The following is a 12,631-nucleotide window of genomic DNA, read 5'->3' as shown; positions in this document are numbered from 1 at the left end:
TTACCATCTGCCGATTTCTTCTTCTCCCGTCGCGTTTTAGCTTCGGACAATCGTTTCGGAAATGTCCTCTTCCACACAAATTTCTTCCTCTTATTCGTCTTGTTAGACTTAACACTTTGCATCACTTTCTCATCGCCGTGCACACTACCACCGTTGCACTCGAAACGACGTCGCCACTCTTCCCGCAGCTTGCTCTTTACAAAATCCACCGTTAGTTCTTGTTCCGGTTTTTTCTCGATCACATTGATCAAGCAGCCAAAGGATGGCGGGATGATCGACAAAATAAGCGCCGTGAAAATTCGATCCTTCAGACCTTTCCCAATAACTTCCAGACGATTCTGCAAATCCGTCATCTCGTTCAGGTGTCCGGGGAGATCGCCTTCTTCCGAAAAGTCGCAGGGAACACAGCTTGGGCAAGACGTGAAGTGTTGACGACAAGGACGATTGTCGTGAATCTGCTTCAACGCGTCCCGCATCTCCTTGGCTGTCGCCTTCCGGATGATATGCACCTGAGAGAGTCTCGCAAAGAGGAAAAATATAAACGTCATATGCAGCCCAGATTCCGCTGTCACGAAACGTCAGATGCAGCCCGTCGTTTTTATGGATGAAAAAGTGAAAAGTATTGTATTCAAAATAAACTGTCACTAAACTTCTCAGTCAGTGGAAAAGTTTTTACAAAGATGCTGATTAATCTAAACATTGGACTAGTTATTACTAATGTCTTGTATGTTTACTGGCATGAAATTTCACTCAAAATGATATTTATGCGTCGGTGTGATGCAAACTCAATTATTTTTTGCTGAGATGTTCATGTGAAAGTTTGAACGGCTGGCGCTTGATTGAATTAAGGTGAAGATGAATCGAAGCCAATCTTCAAGTTTCAAGAGCACGAATCTGGGGAACCGGCCAACCATTTAAAATGAAAACTTAATCGATTGGTCACCAGTAGCTAGTGACCAATCGATTAAGTATTCAACCTAAAAGGATGTTTGGTTTTCCAGATTTGTGCTCTTGAAAATTTGAAGTTTGGCTTCGATTCATCTTCACCTTAAACACAGAGTGGAATAAGACACATTCTAGAACTTCCAGATCGAATAGTTCTGGTCGTTCAGCTTCTCAAAGGACAGAGGCCATCTTGTTCACTCGCGATGCGAAATGTTCGTGCCACGAAAAACACTTCACCGATCGATTTTTCTCTAAATGTCCACAAATCCGCAAAAATTCCGCGTTACACCGGACTCATAACATATTGGCCAGAGTTCTCAATGAAATAATAACACCGGAATTAGATTTTAACTTAAAATACTGATTAATTACTGGGTCCAACGAAAAATCGAAGGCACGGGTTCTAACAAGGATCGTTTTATTCAACAGCGGTATCACTTACCAACACCTAATTGAGGCTTTATACAAAACTAGTGGTCCCGGCAAACTTCGTCTTGCCATCAAGTAGGCTGTTGAAAAACGCTATGCAAGTCCCGTGTAGAAAATGTCAGATTAGTTTTCTCCAGTTTTCCCCACTATCCCGAAGACTTTTTTGAACTTTTTCTTCGCACAAACACGTCGGAGCTCTGGACAAATTCAACAGTGAAAGAATCATGTAAGTCCAATCACCCGTTCTCAAGCCATTTCGTGACATACAAACATCATTCCATTTTTATTTATATAGATAATAATATGCTTTAGGCAGACAGGTACTAATTATGCTCTCCTGATTGAGTTCAATTCCAATTCTACTGCTTGTATCACTAATTATCGTTCTTTTCCAATTCCGATTTCCCCAATTTGCTCTCAAAGAATCTTTAATTACGCAAAGTTTAATTGCACTTTTCAACAGTCTAGCTCATCCTATTGAACTATGTGTGGCGAACGAAAGACCAAAAGCACACGCCGGATAAGCATCGGGATTATCAGCAAATTATCACACCGCAATATTCCGGCAAACATTTACTCGTCGCATAATGGCTTTTCTTGCCCACTTGTGGTCAAAGTGCAACGGAGCAAAACCGTCGTGCAAATCTAGACGAAAAACTAGGTCAAGCGAAATTGCTTTTTAACGAAATTTTCCCCTGCCCAGTTCATAATTTGTTTGCAAGCAGTGCACTTTTTTCTCACTCCAAGATATAGGTACATTCATATGCACAAACAGCAGCAGCAGCAGCGGTATCGACTGGCTAATAGCGGTTCTGCTGCTTTGGTGCGGCCCGACTGCAACAGCCTTCGATATAGAATTGGCCATTTTACTGCTGTTCTCATGAAAACTTGTCTGTCTTGTGTGTTTTTGTGTTGGGAAGCGACTTTTCGTTGGCTCCAGTCCAAAGAGATCATCTCCGCGGCGGTGACTGGTCACTGTGGGATTTCTGGTGGACAGAACTCAAAATGTGGACAGAGCAAATTCAAAAATTTCCTTTTTTACCATTCTTCAATTAGTATCATGGGGCATCCTTATTCGAGTTATTAGTGTCCGCGGCTACAAAGCAAAGCCATGCTGAAGGTGTCTGGGTTCAATTTCCGGTCGGTCCAGGATCTTGTCGTTATGGAAATTTCCTTGACATCCCTGGACATAGAGTATCATCGCTCCTGCCATAGGATATAAGAATGCAAAAATGGCAACTTTGGCAAAGAAATTCCTAGGTTTATAACTGTGGGAGTGCTTATTGAACATTAAGCTGAAGAACAGGCTATGTCGTACTGAGGACGTAATGCCAAGAAGAAGAAGACGAAGCAGAATAAATTGATGGTCACAAGTTACCCTATGTACAGTTTACAAATTATTGCTGGAAAGAACAGTGCGTTGAGAGGCAAAACATAAGGAATCACCACATTTTGTGTTCTTCATAAGCGTATTCTTAAATTATTTACTTGTACATTTTTCCAGCTTACCAGGAAACTGTTTTTTTTTTCTGTTCTGAAATTTGCTCGAATTTTACTTGGTCCCAAAACCATCCCATTGTGCGACAGGCCGTCAGAACTATCAATATAGGGCCAGCTAGACTATATCTTATTTACGCTCGTCTGCTTTGGATGTACCCATCATCAGGCCAAAGTGTTTTTCCACTGACCAATACTAATATTTTGCTTCGGACTTGTGAATCCCCAACCAAACACCCGGGGCCCAAAATCTGTGCAGGTCACGCTTCTCGAGCATCATCGCCATCATAGGCCATCAGCACCATCATCATCACGGAACGACGAAGGCGCGACCACTGATAAACAGACTTAGACACCCAGAAAAATTCCATCGCCCATTATGTGCCAAAATTGTGAAACGTCAAACAAGAAACAAAACGTGCGCCTCTGGTTGTGAAGTATGTAGCATTATAAATTAGAAATGAACATTTTAGGCATGGTCAATGGAAATTTTATCAGTGTTACGTCCATTTTTCTGTGATGTGACGATGAGCTTGGCATCATCTGGTGCAGCATCGCTCGAATCAAAGCTGGGGATAATGTTTGTCGTTATTATGAGATGTTGATGGCTACCCACCGAATGGGTTGTGGTTCAAGTCCATCGAGATTTTCCTCATTGTGGGATGGCGGGGTGCGGTCCGTCAATTACGTCACGATGTGATGGGTGCACCACACGGCACATTGATGTTCTGGTTTGTGTCACTCATAATGACGGGATAAGATAGCGGAGCAAATTTGTAGTCGGGAAAATACACATACATCATGCATCGACTCGGACGGATGTATCTCTTTCGATTGCCAATTAGCAGGGAAAATATTGCGACAGATCATGTCAATGGACCTCATCCGTCGATATGATTCTATAATTTTACCCAGATCATTTCCAAGCTTATGGTTTCGAGATTTATTGAGGGAAATGTGTTATGGACATTTCTGTGTTTAATGTGCTCTGTAAATTTAATTTGTTAGCTATACACTGAAGCATCAATTTACCAAATCTCGCTCTCAAAATTCAATTCGTATAGAACTTCGTAGATTGAGCCTAAACATTAGCATAGATGGCCGGACAATTCGTGGTTGCTAGTGTCCGTCATAGACCAACATAGGCAATCGAAGTTGCACAGAGAATGGGTCTTAGGATTAGATTACCATTCTCAATGTGCACAAATCGAGAGCATGAAATTTCAAAATCAATAACAGCGCTGGCCACGTCCTTATGGTCATCGGAGAAGGGAATGAATGTTAGTTAGACAACCATTGTTATTAGAAACCGAAGAAACTTCTGCATCTTCACAGTTGTCATGTAAAGGATATTGTGTTAGTGGAATAAGGTAGGGGTCTGATATTATGCCCTTACCGAAATTTCGATACTATTCGATAACTGGATTGCATACGAGCGATGCACAGCCCTTGTAGAAGCAAGCGTCGCGATTAAGGGATCAAATATTACTAACGCGATTCGTGTCATTTTTTCTCTTCGTAGATTTATATTATCGTTCAACGCTCCGTCATCGTAATCATCGTCATCATCGAAACTTCAAAAGCAGTTTTTCTGTTCAATACTGAAAATTTTTCGACGAAGATGTGTTCACTGTGTTGCGGTTGGATAATAGAATACAGTGAACACATTTTCTTGTAAATATTATTGATATTGAACGAAAAAACTGCTTTTGACAACTCCGAAATCAATGACGGATCCTGCCCCCTTAAACGCACCAAAAACAAGACTCGTTTGACAAAACTTGTGTAAAGCTATGTCAGCTTAAAGTTAATTTTCTTTTATGTTTTAGATCAGCCTGATATATGAGATATATGAAGAACATGTATACTCATTATCCATATAACTCTAAGATATTGTATTATATAAGGTTCAAATTTAATGACCTTTTAAGCTAACTCTATAAAGTATAGACGTATGGATCTACAAGCGTTATCAGTAATGTTCTAGAGAATTATGAATAATGTTGAGTACTTAGAAGTTTCAGTTTATCTAATCGAAACCTGTATTACAGGCATCAGGTCTATAAAGGTAACGAGCGATCTTTCAACACTTGCGAAATAGGCTAATAATAAGTTCTACAAACTTGTGCGTTCACCGACTTTTGAAGTTTATTCAATAGCTTATTTGAGTACAGGTTTTCAGATCTATATTATTAATTTTGTGCTACATCAATCAACTTGATAAAACCTTGCCAACAACATATTGCCAATTCACTCGGTTCTGGCCACTTCAGACCCCGGCGAGATTCGAACAAACTGAAATGTTCGCCTGAAACCTCACACAATTTTGCATTTTTGTTGTAGTGGTGTGAAGTTTTGATGAAAATATGTTGAAAGACTTATATTCAAGTAGATTTTCATGCATATGCATTAAAATGAGCATGAGCATGAGCATTGATGACCGTACAATTTGTTATTACTACTCTGTGATTGACCAGAATAATCGAAATTGTACAGGGAAGCAACAGATGTAGCTTGAGAGTAGCATACCATCTTCAATGTACATTTTCGAGGACTCTGAAATAAGTAATGTCAATAACGGCGCCGGCCACGTCCTTACGGTCATCGGGGAAGGGAAGGAATGTTAGTGTGACCCCTGTTTAAAAAGTTATCTATCAATGCGTCGACATCTTAAACATCGAAGTGTTCAAAGGTTTGAATCTCGATATTTTTTAAAACATGAGTAAGCGCTTATGGCAAAACTTCCCAACTAGCACGCGAAAAATCTTCCAAAGAGATTCTTTTCAAAAATGGTTTCAATCGCGTATCAATAAAAGCATCTGTAACTTACCTGGTTCTAGTTCGGTTGCATATCAATATCAAGGCTAATATAGTTTCATTGCCGTTCCAATGGACATGCAGTTCATTCCTTGTTTGAAGTTCAACATTTTTGAAACGACCAGATTTGCCGCAAATTTCCCTTGCAAATAGCAAAACAGTCAAATTTATCAAGATGTTTTCAGCAACTTTTCAAACAAACTCTTGACAACTTCTTCCAAAATGCCGGTTTTAATGTAACGTTTCAAATTACTTTCATTAAAAGCATCCGAAACTTGCATTCAATTTTCATTCCCATACCCACAACTCAAGAAGATTCATCCCAGTTACGAGAAAGTTGCACTAAACTACGTGTATGACAGCTAGAAGTTTGTTTGATTCAATCCAGTTGCAATATGGTTGAGTTGCACCAAAGGTATCATCTAACAACGAAAACATGGTCTAGTTTAAAAGGTGTTTCTCATGTGTTGCGCGGAAGTTTTTGCGAAAAGTTTAGATTATTTCAGGCGTCGCCTAATTTCGCCGGTAATGAACTTGTATTCCGAAGAGTGCAGTCAAGTTATAAGCAACAAGCTTTGATTAATGGGTCATGTGATCAGTTTTATAGTGCATTGGGGAAGACATTTTTCGAAGCGCATATGGAGTAGTGAGTAAAGGAGAAGATTAGTGATCTTGAGGTCGGAAGTTAGATTCTCGTTGTCATTTTTTTAAGTATTTTGCATCAAATAAGCAATTTTGATATAACTTAAATATGTTGCAAACAGACTCCGCCTCTTGCGCTTTTTGCGTTGCTATTCAGTGCAATTGCAAGTCATATATTCAGCAATTGACAACTCTGATTAGTTTAAAGAGATAATTTTATTCTTGAGTTGAAACAAACTGTGCTGCTTGGGTTTAAGTGTCGAGCCATCCATAATTAATTCAACAAATACATAAAAAATACATGTCACAGTACAAATTTGTTATTACAAACATGAAACGAGCTCACCAGTTGGTAATCCATCCTCGACTGAACAGTCACAATCTCAGCGTCAACACGTTAAACAGGGATACAAAATCACTCCGATGGCGCGCGACTTAAGTGCTAACTGAGAAAAAAAGTCGCTCCGAGCGTGCGAAAAAGGAATCGAACAGCTTGGACCTTAGCCAACGAGGCCAGCCGAAAAAAAACACTCCGAACACGCGAAAGACGAATCAACGGAAAAGCACTCTTTTCATGCATATGTATTAAAAGGTACAAAAAAAACATATTGAATGTTGACAAAGTGTTTTCAAAAAGTCATCACTATACTAATGTTTAAATAAACATTTAAACGAAATTCAAGATAATACGATACACGTGTATATCTATATCCTTCGATTTGTTTTAAGAAAACAGGGTTGTGTTTAATTTAAATCATATCATGCGAAGTAAACAAATAAAAATAGTTTGAATTTTTTGAAGGTCATATAGTTTTTTTTAATCTAGATTTAAAAGAAGATTCAATGATAAATCTCAAATTTTAAATCACATATTCAAATAACTATTTTGTAATACAGTATAAGTGTCGGAAGAAATGTCAACATTGTCTCAATGAACAACTTTGCAGCAGAAAGTTTTTGCTTGGATGCTTCTATCAAACGATAAAACTGATCCAGATCAGTTTAAACTTATCTAGATCAACTCCGAAAGAGTCTAAATGTGTTACAAGTTATTTCAAAATACTTTGTCGAAAACACCAAAAAACCTCTAGCATGCATATCCAGACTCTGGATTCCAGAGTACTAGAGGTTTTGGCCGTCGAAAACAGCGATTTGCCCCAGTGTGAGACCGCATTTAGAATGATGATCGCTCAAAAGTTCTCACAATCTAACTTGTAGATGGAGCATATTACCCCTTCCTTCCACTCCTCCGGTAGATGTTCTGTTTCCCAGATTGTGCCTATCATCCAGTGCACACAAATGGCCAGCCTCTCCGGGTCCTTTTTATGAGTTCAGCTTCGATACCATCCTTACCAGCAGCTCTTAAAAACTTCCGTGTTTCTTGAGACCGGCACAGCTGTTCCATCTCCTCGTACTTCGTCTCCTCCAGGCGGCGTTTTAACTCCCGAAAAAGACAGGTCAGCTGTCTGCTATAACGTTCTACGTTCTGTCGAGTCCGTTGCTGCAGCACGACCGCCTGCGCTGCATTCTTCTCCTTCAGAATCTGCCTACATTTCTCGTCAAACCAATCATTCCGTCGACTCCGTCCCACGTACCCGACGATGCTCTCAGCTGCTTCGTTGATGACTGCTTTCACTGTACTCCAGCAGTCACAAAGAAAGGCTTCATTCAGCTCACACTCTACCGGTAATACAGCCTAGAGGTGCTGCGCGTATGCAGTTGTGACTTCCGGTTGCTAAAACCGCTCTAGGTCAAACCGGGCGGCCGTTGATACCGTATGCTGTGAACGACGGAGAGTTTTGGGCGCAGCTTAACCATCACCAGATAGTGATCAAATTGAATGTTAGCGCCACGATACGTCGTAACGTAGATAATGTCGAGAAAAGTCGCCATCAATCAGAGCGTGGTCGATTTGTTATTCTGTCTGCTGTGATGATCTCCAGGTATATCAGTATGGAAGGCTGTGCTCAAGGTATGTGCTACAAATGGCCGTATTGTTGGAGGCTGCCAAATCAATTAGTCGTCAGACGTTTTTCGTCAGCTGGTGAGCGCTGAACTTTCCAATTGTCGGTCTGAAATCCTCCTTCTGGCTAACCTGAGCGTTTCAATCGTTAGTTCATCGTACCGTGCTTCCAATCGCTAGTTCCTTCACAATAAAACTCAGTCAACATAAGTAATATTGATTCGAAAAAGTATCACTACTTGCGCTTACATGCAGAAAGTATACTGATGCCTTATCAACTATGTCAGTGCAAAACCAAGCGATTTTCTTTAATTCGCAATCGTGAGATGAATTAGCCACAATCATCGATGCCCAATACAAATGTCAATGACGGTCTACTTTGCCTTAAAATGTTGCAACTAGACAAATAAAAAATATGTTTCTTACTTGGTACATTGGTCTTATCTTGAATTTTTTTTTTTTTTCAGTTTTATCAAATGAGAAAGATGTCATTGTTTTCCAATGAAATTGAGTGGTTTTCATCAATTTCTACGTACATTTCGGGAATCCCGGGATTCTCGGGATGTCAGAACTGATATCCCGGAAAACGGAAAATCCCGAAATTTGTCAAATCCCGGGATTTTTTCCCGGAAAAACAAATTGAAAACCGTTTGTCTCAAAACTTGTTAGATTATGTTTGTGTGTGTTTGCTTGAACTTAAACCTCATTCAATGACCTCCAAGAAATTATTAGTAACGGTTATAGACAAGAAGTTTTCTACTCAAAGATTTTTTAGGTACCCAAAACAAATCGTTTGATTTAAAATATGATAGATACATTTTGTTTGAGCCTGCATGAGTATGAACCTTATTCAACGATATTTGATCATTGGTTACAGTAATAGGTCAAAGGCACTGTTCTCAAAGGTTTCTTGGACAACTCTACACAGTCGTTGGACACAAATATGAGTAATGACTGTTCATTTTATAAAGTGGATCCCTTGTTTTATTACTAGAGTGAGCTTGTGTCAGACATTATTGAAATATTATTGATGTTTTTAAAGCTCTACTTTCAGTAGAATAGTAAAAGTTTCATAAAAATGAGAATTTTTGTTAAACGAAAAATAATGATTAACTTTGAAGAACAGCTTTCTTTAGAAGTTTTAGAAGAACTATTTAGTTCATCAGACATAAGCATTTTGTAAGATCTTACATTTTCATAACATCATGGAATAGTAGTTGAGCGATGTACAGAAAACCGATGAATATTTTCTTGATAAATAGAAAAGATACAGCATGATTAAGGTGTCCACTTTACAAAATGAACAGTCCTCAGTCCTAACCCCTTAATCTTTAACTGATTATGCTTGTAGATCTGAGCATCGTATTTGAAAAAGTTCATTGATAACCTGAAAACGTTAAACTAGATTTGATATAATTGTTTAAGCCTGCGTGAGTGTAAAGTCCTGTACTTAACGGACTTCTTGGATAACCCTAATCAGACGTGAGATTGAATATTTGATAGATTTTCTTTGTTTGAGTCTGCTTGAGCATGAATCATATTCATTAACCTCCGACCGATCTCTTATTACGCATGTAGGTATGAAAGCCGTAAATCAAAGAAGTTTATGGATAAACTTAAATATTCGTGGAACTCGATACGTGATGGGAAAGATTGTGTTGAACCTGTTTGGGTTTAAATCTTATTTATTAACTATAGCAAGGTTACTTGTGTACCGTTTTGATTCATATTACGGACAGCTTCTTATTCCGGACACTCTACTTTGTATGGGAAACATTTCACATGAAATGTTTCAATTTTTGTCGTTCAAAAGTTAACACTTTCGAGGTTCATTTTAATCAAAATTTTCTATAGATATCTATGAATATTTATAAAACTCAACTGCCTTAGACGCCTCTTTAGTGGTTTGTCAATTTAAAATAATGCTTTGACTTTTCTTTTTATGATTTTCATGAGCTGTCCAGAATTTGAATCAAAGTGTCCGGAATATGGGACAAAAATAAGGAAGCGTCCGGAATAAGAATCATGAAAAGTCCACACATTTCTATTTATTTAAAATTATTCATGTATCAGAAACAAAATATTCTCTCGCCATTCGAAAGTTAAGTGTTTTGAAGACTTGATAGCGCCGAGGAATCAGATAGATTGATTTATTTCATATGCGTTCTGATGGGTTATACTTCGTTGAGGCCCTAAGTGTCCGTAATATGACTCAAAACGGTAGATAGGAAGCTCTAGATTTAATAGAAATAGTTAGGCGTTGAACTCAAACCACAATTGATCAAAGTTGTTTGAGCATGAATTGCAATTATAAGGCATTATGGTATGTGCCAAATGCTGAATAGCTTCAAATGCATACAAATGGACCCCCATTTAGTAGTTCCTTAGCCGAGCGGTTAGAGTCCGCGGCTACAAAGCAAAGCCATGCTGCAGGTGTCTGGATTCGATTTCCGGTCAGTTCAGGATCTTTTCGTAATGGAAATCTCCTTGGCTTCCCTGGGCATAGAGTATCATCGTACCTGCCACACGATATACGAATTTGAAAATGGAAACTAAGGCAAAGAAAGCTCTCAGTTAATAACTGTGGAAGTGCTCTTAGAACACTACGCTGAGTAGCAGGCTCAGTCCCAGCGGGGATGTTAACGCCAAGAAGAAGAAGAAGAAGAAGAAAAAGAAGAAGAAGCATACAAATTCCTTTACATAATGTTATGGATTTACGTATATACAATCTACGTAAATGAAGGTTTAACTGTAGTACACTTTAGGCTTGAATTGTTCCGGACACACTTTTGGCACATTCTAATTGATCAATATTTCCTACCGTGGCATGGATAAGCATATACCTACATTTCGTTCACTCGTTGAATGTTTAAAGCTAACGTCTGGTTGGTCCGGCTTCATTGCACACGCGATGATTGAAATGTTTTAATTAATAATTAGTTGCCAATTTGAGGGAGTCGTGTGGCGTGGGAATGATGCCATCCCAGTGGATCTGAGCCGAAATGGTCCATGCTGACTGAGGGTGATGATGAGTACGTGCTGATTGCGACGACGATAGATTTACTCAATTTTTTAGCGGTTGAAAATTATCGGTTGAATAATGTATGACTAAGTGCATTAATGTGGTAATTTTTCTCTCTGTTCTCCCTTCCTTTACAGTTACGGTGATATGGTGCCAGAAACAATAGCCGGTAAGATCGTTGGAGGTGTCTGTTCCCTGAGCGGTGTGTTGGTCATCGCGCTACCCGTACCTGTAATTGTGTCCAACTTTAGTCGCATCTACCATCAGAACCAGCGAGCGGACAAACGAAAAGCACAACGGGTAGGCATTCGGACCGTGGCCATCGATTACGATGGGCCCGTAGACATAGTCGACTATAGTTCTGCGTAAGTACCGGTGGGAACCTCCAGTAATTTGGCGTCCCTTTTTTTGTCCCTTTTGTAGAAAGCACGTCTCGCACGAATACGAATAGCGAAAGCGGGCGCAAGTGCGGCGTTCGCGAGTAAGAAGAAGGCTGCCGAATCGCGGCTAGCGGCGCAGGAGTCTGGAATCGAACTGGACGACAACTACAACGATGAAGACATCTTCGAGCTACAGCATCACCATCTGTTAAGATGTTTAGAGAAAACTACGGTAGCTATCACAGAACCAAAAACTGAAATTTCTCATCCAATTAATTGCGCTATCTCTGTATTATATCTTTTGTCACTGGAGATGTCACAGAAAACTTCTACTATTTCCACTCTTTGCTCTACGATTAATTGCGCTTTGCTGCTGTTTCGAGTTAACTTCCAACAAAACTAACTTCTCCATTATCCACTCATAACTCTACTATGGCAGTGCTTTCGGATGTCACAGAACATATGCTACAACACTTCATCTCCATAAATCACCATAAATGTCAGCTGGCGAGGAATTTGTACATTGCCTTGAGTTTTGTGTTAATTAATGATTTTAAGTTCTAATGCAAATAGATGATGCTCACTTCTCCTGCACTCTCGATGGGTTTCCCTTGCTTAACTTTTCATTACGAGTATAGTGCGGGTGAACATATTTTTCGAACAGAGGGATGGGAGCTAGTGTAGGGGAAATGGTGGTAAAATGAACACCCTGCTGATTACAGAAGAAAATCAAATTTGTCAGTAAAAAAAGAAATTGAAAATCAAATATAGCACCAGTAGTAGAAAAACTAACATTTCCATCAGTTTTTGTTGAATACAAAAAAATGGAAATATAGCGCAAGCATAATTTGAAAAACCTTCCATATTTGTTATGTTGTTCAATGAAAGCGAAACATGAAAGTTCATCACTTAGCCTTTAGCCATTAGAAACTGGAA

At 39.2% G+C, this 12,631-nt stretch overlaps 1 protein-coding gene across 2 annotated transcripts in view; it reads left to right on the top strand.

The window, feature by feature from the left end:
• The window catches only part of LOC5568754 (potassium voltage-gated channel protein Shal), a 116,661-nt gene that overhangs the window by 57,946 nt on the left and 46,084 nt on the right, over window positions 1-12,631 (top strand). For both annotated transcript variants that reach the window (XM_021842993.1, XM_001658081.2), the window contains exons 2-3: window positions 11,453-11,615; window positions 11,739-11,927. In XM_021842993.1, coding sequence (XP_021698685.1) covers window positions 11,453-11,615; window positions 11,739-11,927 — 352 coding nt within the window. The remainder of the gene's footprint in view (window positions 1-11,452; window positions 11,616-11,738; window positions 11,928-12,631) is intronic.

Source organism: Aedes aegypti, chromosome 2, assembly GCF_002204515.2.
Source record: "Aedes aegypti strain LVP_AGWG chromosome 2, AaegL5.0 Primary Assembly, whole genome shotgun sequence".
Taxonomy (NCBI): domain Eukaryota; kingdom Metazoa; phylum Arthropoda; class Insecta; order Diptera; family Culicidae; genus Aedes; species Aedes aegypti.
This window is presented reverse-complemented; position numbering and strand designations above follow the sequence as displayed.